Here is a 24,693-nt window from a genome sequence, read left to right as displayed (position 1 = left end):
TTTAAGGCCGGTGGGTGTGGTCCGATTTGAGGCTTGTCGTAACCGAGTTTTTGTCCAAAAAATCCTCGATGTGTGGTTTCATTACGATTATTTACTGCTCCTGAGCCTATGTCGTAAATATCAAACACGTTTTATATTTACGACTCTAAATCGTGCTGACTCTGACGTGATACCCAGCGAGCAAGCGTCACCATGTTGCGTGCTTCTATAACTGAAACTTGGCAGCCACAAACATGCCGTGAAAGTGGAGTATTGAGAGAGAAGATGGTCCTCAACCCCTTGGGGATCTTCAGTTTCGCTCAGATGGTCTTCAGCCCCATCAGCTCCGCCGTAGTGGTCCTCAGCTATGCCTTGGGGGTCTTCTGCTTATAGTGTGTAGTGAAAATATCCAGGATGGGTGTGTGTATACTGTTTAAACGAGTCCACTAACCGATACGCTTGTTATCTGGAGTTTTGATGAGCTTTATAGACTTGATATTGTTTCTTATTCAAAAGTGGTGAATAAGAGGATTTGTCGTGCAGGGTTTGGTTATAATATGTATTACCATGGCTGTATATAAAAACAATAGCATTTACTGTTCCTTTGTATTGTAGATAGCTAAGTGTGTGTGTGTGTGTGTGTGTGTGTGTGTGTGTGTTATTTCTGTTTTTGTTTTTTGTTTTTTTGTTTTTTGTAGTCTGGCACCATTTAAAGGGATACTCCACTTTTTTTGGAAATAGGCTCATTACCGCTACCCCAGAGTTAAATAGTTGTGTTTTACCGTTTTCAAATGTATTCAGAATTTTTTTTTTTTTTTTTTTTTTTTTGATATTTAGAAGAATATCAGTAACCAGACAGTTTCTGGTCTCATTGACTTCCATAGTATATTTTTTTCCTACTATGGAAGTCAATGAGACCAGAAACGGTCTGGTTACTGATATTCTTCTAAATATCAGAAAATCGTTCGAATGGATTTGAAAACGGTAAAACTCAACTGTTTAACTCTGGGGAAGTGGTAAAATGAGCTTATTTAAAAAAAAAAAAAAAAAAAAAGTGGAGTATCCCTTTAAGCATATCAGTTAGACCTGCATGAGACACTGTCTGGTTGCCTCTGGGCCCCTCCCCCTCTTTCTATTTATTTATATATGTATCTCTCTTTCTCTCTTTCACACACACACACACACACAAACACACACATTGTTTTTGGCATGTGATGCATGTGACGGAAGATAACAATAGCATGGCTATTGTTAGTGCGGACCACAGCTGAGAAGAAGGCCTTTGAAAGGAAGAGAACCATAAGGTCAGAGGCTTAGGAAGGTAATCTAACCATTTCTAAAATTCCATACCGGAAAAATCTAGTTTGCTTGTGTAATGTGAATACATACAGCAGGCCCACGAAATGTCTAGGATGCTGTCACTCTTGGTTCAATAAATTGCTTGGTATAAAACCAAGTTCAGTTCCTTTCCCCTCCACATTTGCCTGCTGGTCTCTGAGCTCAATTGCTTGACACGCAAAAATAAACCTCATTAGTTCTCACACGTCAACCAAGCATGGTTTCAAAATGCACAAAAATCGGATTTGGACTGACAGTCTGAACGTAGTCTGAACCCAGAGATTTAAAACCGCTTAATTTATATGGATTATTTTTACAAGTTTTACAAAAATCATAATACAAAAACAAGTATTATTATAAGTTTTTGTTACCTTTTTGAAGCATCAAAATTTTAGTTGCATAGACTTTCATTGGAGGGACATAATTCTCTCAGGTTTGATTAAAAATAGAATATCTTCATTTGTGTTTCAAAGATGAACAAAGGTTGTTGAAACATTTGTACACTGCAAAAAATGATTTTCTTACTTTTGTTTTCCATATCGAATCACGCTAACTCATTGGCTGCTCTCTCATTTGTATCAGATAATTAGCTTTATCTCTTGAAATGGCTTAGCTTTGGCTTCATTTAAGAAAGTTGGTGACCTGAATGGACTTTGATCCAGGAATATCTCTACATCCTTTAGGTCTAAAGTTATTACTTTACAGACCATCTCCCCTTTTTGAGTCAGAGGAACAGTTACAGTTACAGTTGCATAATCTCTTTCCACTCAGGGCTTTGAAGACTTCTATTGACCATTCAATCAATGCCACAAATCCGATCAATTTTTGCGTGCTTTGGTGGTCGCAGCAGAGGTTGTGTGGTCTCCAAATAGAGACTATTGCATTGGCTGGTTGGAATCTGAAAAGGAAAAAAAGGAATTGCTTCTAGGCCCTATGGGTTTAAAGTTACACCATCAGTGCATCTTTGACCCATTGGTGACGCTATACGGTTTGAAAGACCTACAGGAACGTTTTTCAGTTCACTTTGAAATTAATTTTTGATATGTTGATATGGCCCTATAAATCTCCATTATATGACTGATAGACAACAACGGTTTGACCTAAAAATATCAAAATTGAAAATACTTTGGAAAGAAAGACACCTGCATCTTGGATGCCCTTGAGGTAAGCTAAAACATATCAAAAATTAATTTCAAAGTGAACTATCTCTTTAAAGCTCCGACCACCCCCCACAACTGTACCGATTTTCAAAACCTCTTACAAAATGGTTTTCCGTATGTGTAGCCTTTACTTTGAAAGGCATAGTGCTGATCGACTAATGGTTCACTTGATTCAAATTGTATGCACTTTCTGTAGTGATAAATAGTTTTACAAAGCTTTAGTTGACACGTGGTTTAAGAAACCACAGCTGTAGTTGATCATGGTGTGAAGTCTTAATTGTTTATGTAGGCTAAATATGTTTAGCCTAGGCTACATAAATCCTTACAAACATAATCCTAACAAACTTTTTTTTTGTTTGTGACATGTTTTGTTTGAACACAATACTGTGCCCAAGTCATTAAATGTAATGGAATTTAAATGTAATGTAAATGTAAATTTAATTTAAAAACACAATCATTTTTTTAAGTGTTATAGCCTACTGATATGACAGCAGTGCCGGCGCTATGGGGCAATGCCACCCCAAATGTAGGCTATTTTATGCCCCCCCAAATTGAATTATGATATAATTTACAAAATAATATCAGTTTAATGTAATTCACATTTCAGTGAGAAATAGTACAAATATATGTGTACAAACGGCTCATTAGATCGGTCTTGCAATTTTTATTTTTTTTTTATTTTTTTTTTGTATAGGCCTATTTAACCCTTAATCAAATTTCTTAAGAGTCGCTCGTCTTGCAACAATGTGTAATGTTTTATGTGTTTATTGTGTGGGTTCTGGGTTGCATTACTTCATGGTAATAGCTAACAGAAAAGGCAGTAGCAATAATACATATAGGATATCTGATATCCGAAAAAAAGTCTCCATATAGTGCCCACCCATTGAAAATAAATGCCCCCCTGCTAAAAGCGGTCTGAAGCCGGCTCTGTATGACAGCCTATAATATAAACAAACAATAACTCGTCAAAAGTCGTCAACGCACGGAGCAAGCGTAAAATGTACCGATACTCCTGTGCACCATGGCTATATTTAACAGCCCCTGTCGCCATAAAAGGTCGTGAGAGTCGCCTGGACATTCCTGCCATTGCCAATATTATTTTTGTTGTGTGGACAGCAGCTCCCGTTCTCAGCGCAGTGCCAGTTTGCGTCTTTGCTTGGATTTGGATCTTGGTTGAGTATTCCTGACGCGCTGCTCTCCGATCCGGCTCTGAGCTGTTTGCAGACCTTTGGCAAGGTGAGATGATCCGCTGCATGAACGCATGAGGTTTGTCAGGTGAAATCGATTTGTCAGGAGTTTTTGTTCTTGTGAATTTTACAATTGATAGCCTACCAAATCCGTTCTAGTTTAAGGAAGAGGTGAGCTGTCAAAATATAATAGCTAATCATAAAAATCGAACAGATATTTATTTTACACGTCAAATATGGTGGCAGTGTGAACCTTATAGCTTTATTGTTTTGTTTGAAATATTTAGAAATATCTAAAGAAAAAAAAAACATCTACCACAACATTTATTTAGAATGAGTTAGCCTATATACCGTCTTTTTAACGATAAAACAAACTATGAATTTTAGGCAACTATGCAATATCAATGTGTGAAATTAAAATGTCCTGAGAACAGTAACTTTGCAGTCACTATTTCATTAGTTGTACTTACCAGTGTGTTCTCAGTACTCATACTCAGCAGCAGGCTATATATAGGCTATATTATGTATGTACCTGTGTTTGTGTGTATGTATACATAACAACATAAAAACGAAAAACCCATTCAATTAGACACAGATTGTTTGTTTAAAAAGAGTTAAGTATTAACCTGATAGCACACCTAGGGGGAGCGGGGCACAACACTTTTTGACTTTCTCAGTTTGTGTAAATCTACTTAGGGTTTATTATTTTTCCCCACATGAGTATTTATTTCCCCCCACATGTTTTGTACAATTATGTGGTTTTGTTTTGTTAATACAGCGTATACTTTTTTTCTTGATATACCCCGAAAGAATGGAAGTCAAATGTGACAACGTGCCCCATGGGGTACATTGTAACATGTGAGGGGCATATTGTAACATTACCATATAACAGCTTAAAATGTTAAATGATCCAATAAAAATTTATACAAGTCAAACCAAAATATTTTCTCAATAAAATACAATTATTAACTTTTTCATGTAAAATAATGGAATTTTTTAATAATTATAAATTAACATATTTTTTGAGTTTGACGATAAACACAACGGAAAACACAATACAATAATACAGCAATACAACATTGACTCTCAGTCTTTATTTTAATTTTTCTCATGTTTTCACAATATAATTAATAAAAGTATAGAATAAAATATCTTATTTCTAATAGGCGCACATGTAACACCCATGCAGTGTTACAACATTCCTCATATGTACAACTGGGATTTAATCCCTGCGTTTTTTGCAAGTTAGCGAAGCATTAAAGAACTATATAAACTGTTAAATAACATATTGGAGATTCATATCAGATTTATCTCATTTTAAATAAACACAAAAAATAGAGATGAAAAATTAACATTAGTAAGAAATGTAATTTTGCTATAAATGTTCAGTGATATCTTACAAAGATTTCAGCATTTTTTTCTCTATACAGTGTTGATATAAGTTTCGTCATGCTGGCATGTGTGCCCCGCTCTCCCCATACATAACGGAGTCGTCTATTTGACGCCCGTGTTTACATCTGGTAGACATATTTTTTAGAGAGTTTGCTTATCTGCAATACGTCTTTAGGACGTTTTCTGTTAGATGTCAAATAGACGTTTAGAAAATGTCTATCAGATGTTAGTAAACAGCAGTTGCTTTATAGATAAAGAGATATTTTACTTGCAGACGTACGTGAGCTAACAGAAAAAAAAAGTAATCTACAAATTGACATTAAACTTAATTCTGTGCAAATTTATTGTGAAGTTAAAGCGCTGATAAATCTTTCCTGTGAAATTATTACTGATAAATCACTGGGTGCGATATTCATATTTGATATGTTGTTAGAAAGTTTTAAATCTTCTGACTAAAAGAGATTCATATCTGAAGACAGTATCTGAGCTAAAGAGGACACAATGTCGGGATCGATACCATTCTACCAGAAACACCACCGCCATTACGATCGTGGCTACCGTAGCCGGGAGGCGGAGTCTGCTATCAGCCAATACCAGCAGAACGCTAGTAGTTATTCTTCTCATAGCAGCAAAAGCACCAAGGGGTAAGAGAGCATGGCAAGATCAACTGTAAATCCTTCCCAGTCCCATAACTTGAACTCATTCTAGCAGCCAGCTCATCGTTATCCCCTTACCTGTCTTTAAGGTGCGGTCACGTTTACCGTTTCTTGCTGAAAATTTGTGGGCGAAATCCAGTCATTTCAATAGGGATCCATGTGTTTAAATTCCCCTCGCAGATCATAAGCTGTTCATGCATCATCGCAAGATGCCATGACTTTTTTGCCTGTGAAATTTTCCCGCCATTTCGTAAATGTGACCGCAGCTTTATCCTTCACATAAAGACAAAAAATACCAACTACTGTTGGCCCACTTGTTTTGTGTAATCTGTGCTAATCAGTTTTTCCCACCCAACCTTAAATCTTCCTTAAAACGTGCAATTGATAAGAGTATTCTGCATGCAGTGTGCTTGTTGCTGACACTTACAATATCCTTCGGTTGGCTATCATATTTAAGAAGGCGTGGGCCTACTGTATTAGCATTTCTTTACAAAATAGTGCCATTTGGAGTAGGTTCTGCTTAACTTTGACTTAACTTTGGTTCCTAGATAGACTGCTTCTTGATTCAAAACTTGGTGTGAATCTTTTTAGGCCTTTCTGTGGTTTGGATCCATGCCTACACTTTGTTTGATTTACGTCAGGTCATGTGACTGTTGGCTCATGTTTGTGTAGGCAGTTGCTTTCTGGGTCACTCTGAATGTCAGAATGTAAGGTTATATCTTCTGTCTTGTTTGGGACTAATGTTACTGTACCCACAAGAATCTTACAACAATCTGCACATATTAAAATATTTCAAGGCTCAGTCATGATTTTATTGGTTTCTTGGTTTCTTAATCTCGATTTCATGCCGTAATATAAATAACATTCATAACATAACTTGGCACTTCATTTGGTGTTCTTGACGTCATGGTGTATTTATAGAGGCCACAGAAGCAGATTTGATTATGTGTGTCATATCATATGCATTATGCATTAATCATTTTCTGAGCCTTTCTATGTAGCCTATACTGTATGTGTGTGTGATTTAGAGTTATTGTTATTGGCAGTCCCTCGTTCCAAGAAGTCAAAGGGTGACTGAGCGTTTACAGTAGTTGCTCCTAAATTGTGTAACAGTCTTCCACTCTGTATTCAGCAGACTCATCTATAAAGGGTTTTAGGTCTCAGTTGAAAACGTATCTTTAACACTGTAGAAGTTTGTATAATAATAACACTTACAGTAGTTGCTTAGTTGGAGCAACTAAAACAGTTAGTTGCTCCAGATGAACCACTTATATTTCTCATTTGTACATCACTTTTGATAGCCTAAAATTTTCTGCTAAATGAATAAATGGAAATGTAAGATAGGTTGCCTTTTTGAGCACTGCTTTCCAAATCCACCAAGCATTCCTCCATCCCAAAGGCCAATCATTGAGAGTGTGGTGTGGACAGCCAGAATACAGAATTAGTTTATGTTCTGATTTGGATAAATAATCTGAATGATGTGCTGACCCTTGTAAAAAAAAGAAAAATTACAACCTCATCATTACCAATGTTTTGTTTAAATACATAGAGGTTTCAATAAAATTATTTTAGTCAGTATAGGCAAGTAATTACGAAACTTACGAAAATGTACGAATTTTTTTTTATTTAATTGTAAAAAGACATGCAATTAAGTGTCCGAAAGCATTATATTCAGTTCACACTGGAGGATATTCTATTATTTGCGTATTATTACACGGCTCTGTGGAATACTTGATTCTGATTGGTCAATCGCACCATCCAGCGGTACATAGCAACTGCTGAAAACTGATAACACCGGGTTACTGAAGTTGGCTGGCTACGTTTGCTAGCGTTTTTTCTTCGTGGACGTTATGCGTTTGGTGAGCTAATAAAATATTTACTCAGTCAAATCAATATTTTTTGTAGTTATTTAATTATGCCATCCAGTATCGTGGACTCGCTCTCTCTTGTTTCATGCTGCTGCCATTTTGTACACTGTTGGATTAGATACAGGATTTTAAAACAGTTTCATCTCAAATGAATGTCTCTTATCACTATATTCCCAGACAGCAACAGATCCGGCCCACATCTGATAAGCATTGAATCCACATGTTCTGGATGTGGCCCGGATCTGGGTAGACACTACTACCCCTTTTCCACCAAAAAAAGAACTGGTTCGGAACTGGTGCTGGTTCAAAATTGGTTCGAAGTTGGTTCAACTTGCGAACCGCTTCAGAACCTGTTTGTTTTTCCACTGACTAGAGCGCCCAGGGAACGACGTCGTTCCGTCACTGTGTACGTCGAAACACAAAGAACTGGTACCGCAGGCACCGGCTCCGAACCGGCTCTCAAAATGCTTTGGTGGAAAAGGGGCTTATGTTGCTGGGTTATTTATGTGGCGAAATGATGTGTAATAAGTAGTATGACTAGCTACTGTATCCCTTAAATGTCCATCTTGTTTGAACTTGCCGTGCTAGCGACTGCTCTCTCCGTGGAAGCTTTGCGTTTAAAGACCTAATAAAAATATTTAGATTCAGATCAATATTTTGTGTCAGCCGGCTGTTATCTCAGAATAAACCCCTCTAGGGCAGGCTGATGCAAGACCCCTCTGAGATAACAACCAGTTAGATGTACATTATCCCTTATAGTACTCTTTTTAAATATAGGCTATGCTAAAGTGTACTTTTTCACAAAGGGATAAGCAAACAGACCTTGTTGAAACTTTTGTTTTCAGCCTGAATAGATCCCTCTTTTCATGAGCTGTGCTGTAGAGGATTTTAAGCAGGATTTGGGGTGTCGCAGGATGGCAGGTCGGCACAAATGCTCCTGTTTAAACCCCATTACTCATGTTATCCACTGTCATACATGCTCCCAATTGTCTAAACTAAAATATTTTCCATGCTGGGAGAATATAGTTTTGTGAATCACTTTAGCTGTCCTAGTTCCCCCCCCCCCCCCACCCAATCTCTTCTGAACCCTTGAATGTCTAAATATACACACTCATGAGAGGCATGGATAAGATAGTGATATGTGAAGGATATATGAAGTGTCGGCTATATGTCATCTAAAGCAGTGGTTCTCAAACAGGGTGACGGGACCCACTATGGGCCTCAACTTGTAAGGGGGGCTCAAGATGACTAAAAACCAAGATATTTTTTTAATATACTTTAATATACTTTTTTTAATATAATGAACATATATGTTAAAATATAAGCTAGCTATGCCAAGCTCTCAGCCATTTTATTGGGTAGAAATTGGGAATGAGAGGGGGCCTAATTGTATTGTATGATCAGATTCGCTGTTCTGAAGGCATGAGTGTAAGGATGGGGCAGAGGAATAAGGATCTACATGATGTAAACAGAATGCAAATTCACAAAATGTAAATCTGAGCAGTCTATTTTGTAGTAACTAGCATGTGAATCAATATTCAGGTGATTACCTCTGGTGGTGAACTTCAGTGCAATGGATATGCTTTTTCATTTTCATTTTTTTATACATTTTAATTTACCAGATGTCTTATAAATACCAACTTACTGTACAAATTAGGAATATTATAACACAAGCAATTTATTCAATTGGCGCGAGTTCCAAACAGCCTAGAAACTTGGTAGCCTACAGAGATGTACAGTATTTGAGAGCTTTTTAAAGACCCCATTTAGTTTTCATCTTGTTGTAAGCGATTCATCGCTGCATATCACCCTCCCCTCCAACCACTTGTCTTATTGAAAGCACTACACAAAATCAAAATCAACAGAAAAGTTCATTTATTTTTGCATTGAATATCCTGTTGAAAATCTATTTAAATTTAATATCCTTTAAGCCCGGAACACACCAAGCCGACGGCGACGAACTAGCGCTGATGAAAGCCGACTGTGTTGTCGCCTCTCGTCCGCTCTCGTCGGGGTAAAAAGCTGCACTTGAACACACAGAGAGAACTACAGGCGACTGTCAGCTAGAATGTGTGTTCTGCGCCCGTGTTTAATGAGCCAACTGTCTATTTCTGCAGATATATTAGTCTATATTCGTCATTCAAAAAGGAAAACCGACCGACGCTGCCGGCTGCAGATACACATACCGTAAACAAAGCAGCGCGTGCTTACCGTTTTAAATATCAATCCTGCTAAACACTTTCTTTATTCCACTCCGCTCATGTTAATATTGAAATATTCGCCAAAGGAACACTCAGGTAACATAAGAACAGCCGTCTATCTTTACCGTTTTGACTTCTTTGCTTGCTGTTTTGCTTTTATTCTCGTGCACTGACTCGTTCACTAAGCTGGACAGCCAATCAGAGTTCTCTCTTTTCCCGACGGCCCGACGCCGATTCAACATGTCAAATCGGGTGAAACAAAGCCGACGAGGACTAAGCTGAAGACATGGAACCATGCGCATCACACCGAGGAAACTTAGTTTGCCGACGCACAAAAACTGCCCTACGGCCGACCGTCAGCTTGGTGTGTTCCGGGATTTAAATGTAATAGCAAACAGTAACAGTATGTGCTTTTATATAACACATCAAAATAAGTGCAGTTCTTTAAAGCAAGACAAAAGATTAAAACATAGTGATTTAAACTGTCCTTCAAAGAAAAACCTAAATGTTATATTATTACAAAGTGCTCTTTTAAAATTGTACTTAAGAGTGTTAAGAAACATAGTCATGAAAATGTGCTCTGTTTAAGTGGCCTTGTATTTGACTAATATTTCATTATCTGCATTGCATTTTTTATTATTATACTTAAAAGATTTTAAGTAAATATTCAAAATATTCATTATAAACAATATAACAAAATAATTATTAATTATAAAAGAATGTCTGTTTTCGAACAAATTTTATGTTAAAAACACACAAAAAAAGTGTTTAGGGTCACTAGCAACCCGAGGTGTAATGGTGTAAGTATATATTTTTTCTTCATAGCAATTAAGTATGATGATTTAATAAGCTCAATTCACCTTTATTCCTCAAGGTGCCAATGTTTGATACACAGTGATTGCGTGAGTGATCAAAATATTGATTTTGAAGACATTGAAAATGATAGTTTTGAGAATATGTTTGAGTTCGTGAATAAGGGAAATGAGCTCTAAAATGACATTGACAATGGTAAAAAGCATCTGCACAAATTGAACCCTTCAAGTTTTGAAAGATAACGAAATATACTTTGATTCTTTTGTAATTGCTATTAGAATATCAAGAGAGTTTTATGGCATTTGCGGCAGTTAGAGATCCATCCGTGTTAGTTATACATCCGGATTGCTGAAGACCCAAAAACTTAATAATGTTAGGCAGAACATTGGATTTAAGGGTTAATGAAGTAAAACGGGTTGCTAATGCTGTTGTGTGTTGATTCATTTAGTAGAGTAGAAAAGTAGATTTTTGTTAAATGTTTTGTGGAGATTGAGATGTGAAAGTTCATAGACTTAAGAGTGAGTATAGATGGGGGGTTCTATTACTTCATTTTTTTTTTTTACCATTGGTGAAGTTTTTTGGTGCTTTGATACATTTCAGGTCCTGTTATAGGACCACTGAGGCGATTAACCTCCTTCCCACTCACTATCTTAAAATTTTTTCCTCTCGCTCCCATAACAGTCTTTCTTCATCATGACACCACACCCCTTCTAAAAATCATAATAGTGTGTGAAAGAAGTGCTGGATACTCACCGATGTGTGTGTATGTTGCCATTTCTGCATCATTGTAGCATTAGAGCTGCCACATACACGTCTCTAGAAGAGGGGGGGATTAGCCCTCTGCCCAAGAGAGCCAAGCCAACCTATCTCGCCATGGACAAGGAGAACCAGATCATCGGTTATGTGGTGCCCATCTTCAGGGGCAGGTAATAAAAACAGTGGGTTTTCTTAGTGTTGGAACTTGGAACAAACACATGATGCAGCTGTTCTGTACTTCACATTTTCCATTGTTAGCATGCATTGGGGTTAATAGCAGGCATTGCAATAATATGCACATGCCTTCAAACAAGTCCCATTTACCTACACTCACAAAAAGGCTTCACATATGATTTTACAGTCAGAGTCAGATTCCATCGAAGAAAGGTATCATGGTTCTTTAACCCTTGTGAGTAAGAAGTACACTTAGCCTTATTTTCAATAGCAATTCAACAAAAATAGTTAACATTTGTATTAAATGTAATTATCTGAACTTTAGAGTGCTTTTTATGACCCATCTATATTTGAAGACTTCAGATGCAAAAGCCTCTAAGTGTGAACGTAATTTACCACACGTACCACACGTTCCTGGATCAACTTTCCAATCAACCAATCAGATTTGAGGGACAAGTTTAAAGTTAATGTAATGTCAAGATTAGGCTTAGAACCAGAGTGAAGTACTTAAACCTTATTGTTATTCACCTATAATTATCCTCTGATTTTAGGGAAAAGTTATGGGTAGGGTTAGGTTTAGGGGTTGGGATTGGGCAAGGACTACATTTTGGGACAGTAATGTTGATCCAGGACCATGTCTTACTTCATCAATGCCGTCATTATGTGCTGAGACTAAATCCCACTGAGTTTGAAATGAAAGTATTTGATGAACATATAGTAGAGCATCTTATTTTTGACATAGGTGACTTTTAGAGGCTTTTGCATCGGAGGTCTTCATTTGTAATTTTATAATTACATTTATTGTCTTGGAAAGATGGTTAAAGTGTACTGCTGAATGTACTGATAAGCACTTATGGTAAACTAAAATATTCTTTAATGTAATTCCTTTTTAAAATATGTATTTCTTGTATATAAATATTTGTATTTATTAGGGCTGTGCAAAAATTAATTGCGATTAATTGCATTCAAAATAAAAGTCTGTGTTTACATAATATATTTGTGTGTGCTGTATATAATTATTTTGTATATATAAATACACACACATGCATGTATATATTTAAGAAAATGTGTTATTCATATCTAAAATATTTATATTTATCTAATATAGATTATGTATTTATAAATACATACAGAATTTAAGCGCAAATAATTCTTAAATATATACATGCATGCATAGGTATTTATATATACAAAATAATTATATACAGCACACACAAATATATTATGTAAACACAGACTTTTATTTTGGATGCGATTAATCGCAATTAACTTTTGCACAGCCCTTATACATTTGTAATGATAAAGGTGCAATTTAATATATTTAAAATGTCTTAACTGTAGATGAAATATTGACACATTTATTATAATAAAGTCATTTTATATGTGCACTAATATGTTAGTCAACACATCAAAGCAAGTGTGCTTCTTTAAAGCACACCGAAAGATTATTAAAACTTAAAGGTTTGACTTTAAATGAAAACTTTTCATTTGACATTAGGCTATAAATTGTATTCTCTAAAAATTGCTGGGTTGTTTTAACCCAACTTTGGGTAAAATATGGACAAACATTTTTTTATTATTACATTTTTAACATTTGTCCATATTTGACCCAGTGTTGGGTTAAAACAACCCAGCATTTTAACTGTTTTAAGCAGTTTTGAACGTTTACTCTATTTAAGTACGCTTAAGTGACCTTTTATTTAATTAATATTATATTATCTTTAAGTATTTTTTATATACTTTTAAGGTTTGAAATGCACTACAAGTGCACATTCAGTACAATTAAGTGCACTTCTTTTTCACAGGGGAAAGCCTTTGATGGAACCTTTCATTTAACTTTGAGTAGAGAGAACCATTCAGCTAGAGTAACTTTGGCCAAAATGGTTCTTGGTAGGAAAAGTTATTTCAAAGGACCATTGATTAACCTTTAAGGGTGTATATGGGAAGATATTGGATGTTCTCTTAAATAACACAGATGTAAAGTGGCATTTCTCTCTCTTTTTTTTTTTTTAAAAACCCTTGTGTATATATGCGACAGAATATGTGTTGTACTGCTTTGTTTAATTCATGAGTGAATATGATGATCTCCCCTCAGTCATGAGTTTCAAAGTGGCCTATCAGACACTGAGGAAGCGCGTGCTAAAGAGAGTGCTGGCTATCTGGCACGCCGTGACCTCTTCTCTAGCGGAGTGGAGTCGGAGCGCACCGAATACAAGTCCCGCAGAACCGTCATGAGGGAGTCTGCCGAGCGCATCTCCCTTAGCAAGAGGGTCAGTGGAGATCCTAAAGTCCTGTTCCTAAACACATAACTCATGATTACGGTTTTAAAAATGCTTTTCTCTTGATAACCATTCTAAATGAATGACTATTTTTCAAGTAACACTTCTCACTTAAATTTATTACAACTACAAACTGTTGAACTGAGCTGCACCACATGTTTGACAGCTCCCTTGCTCAGTTCCCTTGTGAAAAAGAAGTACACTTAAGCAAAACTTTATTTTTTACTTATTACGGAAACAATATGCTTTAAAGAATATGCTTAAGTGCAAATTTGATGTGATATTTTTCGGACACTTAATTGCATGATCTATTAAAGTCTTAAAATGACATTAAATGCAATTAGCTGAACTTTAGTGGGTTTTTTTGACCCACTTAAAGTAGGTCTTAAGTATATCTTTACATAAATATAATATTAATATTACATACAATTTCATAAATACTTAAAATGTACTGCCGAATATTCTTATACGCCATTTCTAATGACACTTACATGTCATGTATTTAAATATATTTGTAATAACACATTGGTAAATTTGATAAAAGTTGTAATTTGTTACATTTAAAATATATTAACTTTAAATGTAATATCAAAGAACACACTACAGATAAAATTATAATTAAATACTTTACATGTGCATTAGTATGTTAGTCAACACATTAAAATGAGTGTACTTTAAAGTGCGACAAAACATTATTAAAATAATATTGATTTAAAAGTATACTTAAGTGTATACTTAACTTAGTGTGAAGTGAACTTAAGTGGTCGTTTATATCAGTAATATTATATTATCTGCACGTACCATTCTTTTTATTATACTTTTAAGATTTAAAGTAGGCTACACATTTAATAAAACAATTCAGTACACTTCTTTTTCACAAGGGATAAGCATCACTACGGTATTTGAATCACCTAACCCATGTATTAAACTTCAGTGTATAACTTTTTCTGCACAATTTGTGCAATGGACTTAAATTGTATGTCAATTGAATGACAAAACAATTTTAAACATCTCATCTTGACATTGACATAAATTGAAAATGTTATATCTAGCAACAAGAATGACATAGACCCAGAGGTGGGCTCATTTTACTGCCAGTAAGCAATCCACTAGCAACCACGTAAAGCAAGCTTAGCAACCGAATAGCAACTGTATGGCACCAGAAATTTTATTCAGAAAATGTAGCTTTAACTTTATAATTATTTTTTAGTAACATTTGATGTTTTTAAATTGTTACAACAACAAACTCATACATTTGCAAACTGATTGTCCCATGTTACTAAACATGAAGCCTACACACTAAAAACAAAAAAGGTGAACATTTTATTTTTTGTGAATCAATTGTGCAACAGAAGACTTGAATTGCTTTCATCGTAGGCTTAGACCTTATGTAGCCCCGCCCCTTTTCAGCGTTGTACTCGTTGTCTTTTGACATCCGGTCTGTATTTCCACAGCGATCTTGCATAGGTATGAATGAACTGCTCGTAAAAAAATTCCCGTTCGACATTTGTTAAGACATCTGCTTTATAATGCTTATGATAAACATTACAATGCTCATGATAACTTTTGTTAACAATAAGTAAATCCACTTCACCAGCTAATTTCTCCTCGAGCGATGCCATAGAAATATACAGAACCGGAAGTTCAAAGACAATATTCTAAAGATGACGGCGCCCACGTTTCTCTGGTGCATAAGGTCTAGCCTATATGTTCCCTATTTTTTTTAGATAGGAAAAAGAGCAAGAAAGTATCAAGAACCAAACCTTTATTTAGTTCTGGTCCTGGTGCCAACAAACTATGCCACCGTGGTGCCAGATTTCAAGGGTTGTAATGTTTTATGTGGATGTGTGGTGTTGCGTTAATCTGTGGTGCGTGTTAAAGTGACGATGAAACTACTGTTGTCGACAAGTGATGTGCTGATAGCTGAGGGAAGCCTTGAGGAGATCACGATTACACTGACATGACTGGACAAATAGAAGCAATGACTTCAAGGAGGCACTCGATCCATGAGTCCTGGTGAAGAACTAATTAGACATGCTCCATACATTTTGTTTACATATTATGCAAATAGAAGATTCCTCATTAGAAAAGTTCCATATTACACTCTTTGTTCTGACAGGATTTGTGGCAAGGGATAGCTTACCACTGTCAATAACCTGGTTTGTAAAAACAAAAGTCATAACAATATAATGTACTTTGGGGAAAGGCATTCTGGGGGGTTTGTGCGTAAATGTGAAACTTAAAGTTTTATTTTAGTAGTGGTACTACTTTATAAGCAAAATTTCTGTTTACTATGCATTGCTACTAGTTCCTCTGGGTGGATTTTCTTTTTGTTTACAATCATTTTCTGGTAAACCAGCTTAACACTGGCTTGTGAAAAAGAAGTGCGCTTAAATGTGACTTGAAGTGTACTTCAAATCTTAAAAGTATATATATATTTTTAAACTGTACTTCTAGATAATATAACATTAATAAAATAAAAGGCCACTTAAGTGTGTACACTTTCATGACTATGTTTTGTAACACACTTAAGTACACTTTTAAAATGTACACTTTGTAATTATGTGAAATTAAAAGTTTTACTGTAAAGTACAACGTTTAATTACACATGTAAATTTACAAGCACATGTAAATGACTAATTATAATTTTAGTTATTCAATATTACATTTTAAGTAAATATATTTTACATGTAGGCCTATAATTGCAACTTCATTTTGTATACGTGTCATTACAAATATGTTTAAAATGTGTTTTACAAATATTAATATTCATTATATGTATAAAAATCCTACTAATAATTCTGCTGATAGCATTGAAATTAATTTTAAACTATAATTCATTTTCATTGCTATTAACATGCGATTAAGTGTCTGGAAACATTACATTCAATTCGCACTTAAGTGAATTATTTTTGTAATAAGTACTCTATTTAGAAGTATGATAAAGTCTACTTCTTTTTCAAAAGGGATAGATATGACAGGAGCTGAAATATTTGACATTGCACAAACAAGTTTAGCAATGATTGTTTCTAATCACACATAACAAATGTTTAACTCTCGTGGTTGTATTTTCAGAAAAGTTTATTTTAATATTTATATCTGCAAGGAAATCTTGCCAGATTTCTATAAGTGAATTACTGTATACATTTAATTTTTTACAAATCAAGAGGATTCATCGAAATCTTCTCGGCTTACCTTGAACACAGAACATACGTTTAGGCAGTTTGCATCTTAAAATAGTAACGTGTTTGGTCATAAATACCTTACAGTTAGTTTTTCAGCATGCTAATGCCTTTATGACCAAACAATGTTGCCACTTTCTAAACAATACATGAATGGCTGCATTCCCTCAGATCCATGAGAACGAAGAGTACCATAAGCGTCTGAACGAGGACAGCCTGATGCACACGCCCGAGTTTGTGACCGCGCCTCGTTCCCACACTGTTTGGGAGAACCAGTGTGTGAGGCTGCACTGTACCATCTCAGGATGGCCTGAACCACGCGTCGTGTGGTGAGTTAGCATGCACAAACAAGCATGCACATAATGTATGTACACAAACACACATGCATAGACACATGTGTGCACGCTACTAATGATGACTGCATTAGGTCAAGAATAATATGTGACAAACAGTGTTTTTTTAGTATTGTAATATTCAGTTTGTATTAATGTCTTATTTATTTTTATATTTTCTGTTTTCATTTTATTTTGTTAGGTGGCGAGAGAAATGCAATACCTATTTCGACCATTCTTACATACTGCACCTTTAATGAAACTTAGCAAACTAGCAGCTCATAGGCTATAACGAAAAGATCTTGAAATCTGTCATGGAAACTAGCATGTATAAACCTTAATTAAAGAAATGAATAATCAGTTAATGTATATCCTATGTATGATAAATATATAGCTACATTGGACCAGCTGTTTGGAAAATATGGATGATCAGCTGCGTTCATCTTCTGGAGAGACACAGGAATTCATTCAGTGAGCCTCGCGGTGCATTATGGGTATTCTATAGCCGTTGAGCGTGATATACTGACAAATTACAAATTACATTTACAGTACCATTATGACCAATGAAATCTACTAAAATAAATAATTCTCATGTTTTGGGCAGCTCGGATTACGTACCTTTCCCACAGCAGTTCACTCTGTTTCCGTCAATAATATTTTTAACAATATGCATTTTGTACGGAGCACCCCTAGTCCCACTTTGGCAAAAAAAGTTAATTATAACTATCTCGTGGCCTCAAGATACTAACTCGTGGCCTCAAGATAGTAATTCGTGGGCTCAAGATACTAACTTGTGGCCTCAAGATACTAACTCGTGGCCTCAAGATAGTAACTTGTGGCCTCAAGATAGTAATTCGTGGGCTCAAGATACTAACTCGTGGCCTCAAGATACTATCCCGTGGCCTCAAGATAGTAACTCGTGGCCTCAAGATACTATCCCGTGGCCTCAAGATACTAACTCGTGGCCTCAAGATACTAACTTGTGGCCTCAAGATAGTAATTCGTGGCCTCAAGATACTAACTCGTGGCCTCAAGATACTAACTTGTGGCCTCAAGATACTATCCCGTGGCCTCAAGATACTAACTCGTGGCCTCAAGATACTAACTCGTGGCCTCAAGGTACTAACTCGTGGCCTCAAGGTACTAACTCGTGGCCTCAAGGTACTAACTCGTGGCCTCAAGATACTAACTCGTGGCCTCAAGGTACTAACTCGTGGCCTCAAGATACTAACTCGTGGCCTCAAGATACTAACTCGTGGCCTCAAGATACTAACTCGTGGCCTCAAGATACTAACTCGTGGCCTCAAGGTACTAACTCGTGGCCTCAAGGTACTAACTCGTGGCCTCAAGATACTAACTCGTGGCCTCAAGATAGTAACTCGTGGCCTCAAGATACTATCCCGTGGCCTCAAGATACTAACTCGTGGCCTCAAGATACTATCCCGTGGCCTCAATATAGTAACTCGTGGCCTCAAGATACTAACTCGTGGCCTCAAGGTACTAACTCGTGGCCTCAAGATAGTATCTTGTGGTCTCAAGATAGTAACTCGTGGCCTCAAGATACTAACTCGTGGCCTCAAGATAGTATCTTGTGGTCTCAAGATAGTAACTCGTGGCCTCAAGATAGTAACTCGTGGCCTCAAGATACTATCCCGTGGCCTCAAGATACTAACTCGTGGCCTCAAGATACTAACTTGTGGCCTCAAGATAGTAATTCGTGGCCTCAAGATACTAACTCGTGGCCTCAAGATACTAACTTGTGGCCTCAAGATACTATCCCGTGGCCTCAAGATACTAACTCGTGGCCTCAAGATACTAACTCGTGGCCTCAAGGTACTAACTCGTGGCCTCAAGATACTAACTCGTGGCCTCAAGATAGTAACTCGTGGCCTCAAGATACTATCCCGTGGCCTCAAGATACTAACTCGTGGCCTCAAGATACTATCCCGTGGCCTCAATATAGTAACTCGTGGCCTCAAGATACTAACTCGTGGCCTCAAGGTACTAACTCGTGGCCTCAAGATAGTATCTTGTGGTCTCAAGATAGTAACTCGTGGCCTCAAGATACTAACTCGTGGCCTCAAGATAGTATCTTGTGGTCTCAAGATAGTAACTCGTGGCCTCAAGATAGTAACTCGTGGCCTCAAGGTACTAACTTGTGGCCTCAAAATAGTATCTTGTGGTCTCAAGATAGTAACTCGTGGCCTCAAGCTCAAGATAGTAACTCGTGGCCTCAAGATACTAACTCGTGGCCTCAAGATACTAACTTGTGGCCTCAAGATACTAACTTGTGGCCTCGAGATACTAACTCGTGGCCTCAAGATAGTAATTCGTGGCCTCAAGGTACTAACTCGTGGCCTCAAGATAGTATCTTGTGGTCTCAAGATAGTAACTCGTGGCCTCAAGATAGTAACTCGTGGCCTCAAGGTACTAACTTGTGGCCTCAAAATAGTATCTTGTGGTCTCAAGATAGTAACTCGTGGCCTCAAGATAGTAACTCGTGGCCTCAAGATACTAACTCGTGGCCTCAAGATACTAACTTGTGGCCTCAAGATACTAACTTGTGGCCTCAAGATACTAACTTGTGGCCTCAAGATACTAACTCGTGGCCTCAAGATAGTAACTCGTTGCCTCAAGATAGTAACTCGTTGCCTCAAGATAGTAACTCATGGCCTCAAGATACTATCTCGTGGCCTCAAGATCTATCTTGAGGCCACGAGATTGTATCTTGAGGCCACGAGTTACTATCTTGAGACCACAAGATAGGTATAATTAATTTTTTAAGTGGGAGTAGGGGGGCTCCGTAATTTTGTCCATAGAAATGTGTCGATGTGACTAGCAGAAGTTTTGAGTGCACGTTGCGCAGACGAGACTAATATATATAATGACATGTGTTGTCAATGATTTTTCATTATCGATTATTGTCGATGCTATCGGCTTAGGTGTTGCAGCCCTATTTCCATCTGTTGCAACTTTCATTGTCCACGAAACGAAGGGTGCATTTCAAGCCCATATTGTAAGGAGATTTTGATTTGGGACAGCCCTTGTTGTGCTGTGGTGGCACAATGGACTTTGAATGTAACATTTTATCTGAAATTTCTTTCCATATGAACAGATCAATGAAGGCTTGGCCTTCAGCCTCCACTTTGCAGTCTGCATCATCCCTGCATTATTTCAATCCATCCTTTTCCTCCCTCAGGTACAAGAACAATGTTAGCATTGATCCTATGTCCAAGCCAGGAAAGTACAAATTGGAGAGCAGCTATAATGTCCACTCCCTGGAGATTAACAGGTGAGCACACATGGACTTCAAAGTGCACAGTCAAAGTGATTTGCAATGGTTGTGTGAGTAACACATCTGTCTCTAATTCAAGGTGTGATTTTGATGACACTGCACAATATCGAGTGTCAGCCATGAACAGCAAGGGCGAGAACTCTGCTTTTGCTTCTGTTGTCGTCAAAAGTAAGTCTGAAATAAATCATCCTAAACTCTTATTTATACCGTCCTAGAACAATGATTGCAACTACATCCAGTAGTTACCTAAAATATCAATCCAGAGAATTACTATCCCTAACTACTCACTACTCAATACAAAAATTGTATTTTTTGTTTTATACATTTAATAAATAGGTCCATTTTGATCACAAATCAGAATCCTGTTAAGCATTATACTCCATTTCATTCAAATGAAAAAATTGTATGTTGCCACACTCTAAAAACAAATGTTTTGCCTAAAAAAATAATAAATAAAATAAAATGTAACAGTTTGCATCAATCTTTTTGAAATGTAAACTTCTAATAAAATTATGTTCAATCAACAAACTACATTAAGTTAGAGGGACATAATTATATGTAGCATAAACACAATTTTTAAGTTGTTTTTTTACTAAAAAGTTGTTTTTTTAAGTTGTAAAAATTAAGTTGTTCCAACTAGCTTAATTTACTTCAATAGAGCGGTGGCCGTAAAACCAGTTGATCATCTCTATTTAAATTAAAATCAACAGTTAACATATACAGTAGATCATTCCAAATTTAGCTTGTAAATTTAAAGAATGTGCAAGTTATTAACAAGTTATAGCAAGTTATGTCATGGCACTTGCGCGTTCATTGCTCAGAGCAATATACAATATAGTCTTTGTATAGAGTGCCGAAGTGATGACATCACTTTGTAGGACAACTCGGAAGCTAGCGGCGCACGAGTTCCCTCGATTGAAAAGCATTTTCCCCATAGACTTTTGGAAAATCGCAAAAATAAGATCTGTGTTTAACAAAGAGTTGTGACCCTTACACGTTTTGTCTATCAATACACAATAAAGTTTAAAAAAACACAAGCAGGTTATAACTTTGTGTTCTATGTCATAGATCAAATTGTTAAAATATTTAGAGGCCTTGTTCACCACAGACCTTATTTCAGGCGATTTAGCAAAAACCCATTCAAAAATCCCATAGACCTTAGAGCGAGGGAACCGGGAGTGCTAAAATGCTAACTCACTTCCGCGTTTTGGCCTACAGAGTGACGTCGTAACTTCGGCACTCAATTGCCACCCCCACAATCGAGCTCTATACTCTTCAGCAAAAAGTTAGCATGAGATTTATGAGAAACAAATTAGCATGAGAACGCAATTCCATGATTACTGCATCGATAGGAGATACGGACGATGCGCAAATTAACAAAGTTAAGTGAACTCAATAACTAGGGCCAGTTGCATCAACTGCCAAGACTTACAAGTTGGACGCATTTTCTTTAAGATGGTTCATGACTTTTTTATGTCAGTTACACAAAAATGCAGATTGGTCTAATTTGATACAGTCTCATCCCAAGACGTCATACAACTGACGCAATTGACCATACGTCAACATCCGCCGTTTTAGGGTACCCTTAAACGTCGGTTAGATGACGTTATCTAATCCTAACCCTACCCCTGACCTAAACCTACCCCGTCACCTAACTGACGTTAAAGTTAAAGCGTCAGTTGGATGACGCCCCAGGATCGTCATCTAACCGACGTTTAAGGGTACCTTAAAACGGCGGATGTTGACGTATGGTCAAAAGCGTCAGTTGTATGACGTCTTGGGATGAGACTGTGTTAAAAAGTACGTCTGATTACCCCAAACTAACTGCTTGTTGGTCATATTAGTTCTTTAGATACAGTCTTAACATAATGGCAATGTTTATGCACTGTTACTGGCCCCAGATTATATCAAATTGAACATAAACTGAATGAGTTCATTCCAATAAAGTCATCAAGGCAATTTCATTAAGTTACTCCATTTAAAAAATCTATTAGTTGAAATTACATCTAATAATAAGAACAGAGCTCATCAAAGAATAATGTTTGCAACTTTTAGAGTAGAAAATAACCTTTACTTTCTGTTTTCATTACATGCATTTAATATGTAATTGGTGGAGCTCCTTGTAATTTAATCTGAAACATATGAATAAGGAAGTCATTTGAGGCTGCTGACAATTTTCTTTAGAAGGAATAGTTGGCAAATGGATCGTTCTCAGTTATTTGATAAAACAGAAAAAAATCTCTCTTCTCTTGTGTGATTTGATGTTTAGGATTCAAAGGAGAATTTGATAACGCTCTGCCATCTCCCAGACTCCGTAAGTCATTCAAAATAAAATCAAATTCAAGCTGATTTCTTTTATTTCACAGTTAATGTATGTGCTTTGCTTAAGTGTGTGAAGCTTTGAGCATGAGACTAAAGTTTTTAATGGCAGCTGGCTAACGGCTATTTTGTCTCCAATTCGCTGGATACAGAAAGCAGAAAGGTCAGCTTTAAAGGTAACCTTGGTGAAGGTTTTTTTTGTTTGTTTGTTTGTAATGTTCTTGTCATGTTTTAGTTTCATCTGGTTTCCCTGATCATCTTAAGTGCATGATCGTCCCTTCTCATTGTTTTCTATCTTTGTTCATTTGATGAACATATTTACCGATTGTGTTTCAGGATTGGTTTGACGAGTTAGACACAATGCCCTGTTTTGAGAACTGACTTGAGATTATTCACATATTAAAGGGGTAATAAATTGAAACAACAACAAAGCATGCTTACTGTAATGCACATGTAAATCTAGATGTAATCGTACACTTCAACTTTCATTGTAAGTGCATTACTGTAGATGTTTTTGTTTGGTGTATTATTACGATATTCCTTCACTGCATAGTGGCGATAAAGAAAAAAATGCTGGGTTGTTTTAACCCAACTTTGGGTCGAATATGGACAAACCCAAACATTGGGTTAAAAATATAATGTAAAATTTTAACCCAATGACCCAATGAGTTCTTCTCTAAAAGTTTTGACAAATGATGTGTATGTCACTATCTTATATAAACATCTTGTGTTTATTCTTTTAGTTTCCATTTCCTGTGTGTGTTTGTATATGTCTTCATGCATTCAGCATTGTTAATGCAAACACCCTTCATTAACATTCACTCTTCTCTTGTTGTGTCTTGTGTATTTTATGAATTTGGTGCCAATATTTCACTAAATGTTGCCTGCTGTCAGTCTTCTTTCGAGTCTTGGTGTTAGATTATATTAATGTGAAAACCCTTCAGAGTAATAAATCATTGTACACATTGTACAATATGAATTGAATGTGTGTTTTATTAAACAAATGTGTCTATATGATGAATCCTGGAGCCAATCTTATCCAACAACATTGAATTTTCATAAAATAATACTGGATTTAATATGTGTGTGTACTGCAGCACCATGTCTGGAGTATGGTGTGACATTCGAGACACACATTGTGGAGAAGTTTGGTGTGTCTTTTGGACGTGAGGGTGAGACGTTGAGTTTGGGCTGCTCTGTTATCATCTACCCTTCACTGCAACGCTTCCAGCCTGAGATCGAGTGGTACAGAGATGGTAAGTCTGTGAGAAAAATTATAATAAGCCCTCATAAGATCTTTTGCAAAAATTAATGTAATCAGATAATATTGCTAATAAAAATATAAAAATATTTTAAAAAGATAATATTGGTAACATTGGGTGATTCTGATATCAATTTATCATTACATATCTAATCTTTACTTCTTGTAAATTGGTGCATTACACATACCAGTCATAAGTTTGGAATAAGTAGGATTTTTTTTATGTTTATGAAAGATGTCTCTTATTTTCACAAAAGCTTTAAAATGGCAATATTGTAAAATATTATTACAATTTAAAATAAATGTTTTCTATTTAAATGTATTTTAAAATATAATGTACTCCTGTGATGCAAAGCTGAATTTTCAGCATCATTATTCCAGTCTTCTGTGTCACATGATCCTTCAGAAATAATTCTAATATGCTGATTTGACACTCAATTATAAATTATTATTGGTGCTCAATTATTAATAATGATTCTTATTATTATCAATGCTGATAAC

General features: G+C 36.3%; 1 protein-coding gene and 1 long non-coding RNA gene across 6 annotated transcripts in view; one reads left to right on the top strand and one right to left on the bottom strand.

The window, feature by feature from the left end:
• The first annotated feature begins 5,551 nt into the window (after positions 1–5,551).
• The window catches only part of myom1b (myomesin 1b), a 52,772-nt gene continuing 33,630 nt past the window's right edge, over positions 5,552–24,693 (top strand). Inside the window, exons 1-9 of one of the 3 annotated variants that reach the window (XM_089123447.1) lie at positions 5,552–5,700; positions 11,386–11,520; positions 13,620–13,794; positions 17,157–17,314; positions 20,517–20,609; positions 20,692–20,780; positions 22,882–22,926; positions 23,084–23,107; positions 24,029–24,187. In XM_089123447.1, coding sequence (XP_088979573.1) covers positions 5,558–5,700; positions 11,386–11,520; positions 13,620–13,794; positions 17,157–17,314; positions 20,517–20,609; positions 20,692–20,780; positions 22,882–22,926; positions 23,084–23,107; positions 24,029–24,187 — 1,021 coding nt within the window. In that variant the 5' untranslated portion in view covers positions 5,552–5,557. Of the gene's footprint in view, positions 5,701–11,385; positions 11,521–13,619; positions 13,795–17,156; positions 17,315–20,516; positions 20,610–20,691; positions 20,781–22,881; positions 22,927–23,083; positions 23,108–23,934; positions 24,188–24,693 lie in introns of those variants that run through there. The other 2 variants (XM_089123428.1, XM_089123406.1) reach the window with 2 other exon arrangements.
• The window catches only part of LOC120477407 (uncharacterized), a 34,352-nt gene continuing 33,565 nt past the window's right edge, over positions 23,907–24,693 (bottom strand). For all 3 annotated transcript variants that reach the window (XR_016147563.1, XR_016147572.1, XR_016147580.1), the window contains one exon: positions 23,907–24,193. This is a non-coding gene — a long non-coding RNA (uncharacterized LOC120477407). The remainder of the gene's footprint in view (positions 24,194–24,693) is intronic.

Source organism: Pimephales promelas, chromosome 1 (assembly GCF_988280905.1).
Source record: "Pimephales promelas chromosome 1, fPimPro1.hap1.1, whole genome shotgun sequence".
Taxonomy (NCBI): Eukaryota; Metazoa; Chordata; class Actinopteri; order Cypriniformes; family Leuciscidae; genus Pimephales; species Pimephales promelas.
The sequence above is the reverse complement of the archived record's forward strand: the minus strand, read 5'-3'. Positions and strand labels throughout refer to the sequence as shown.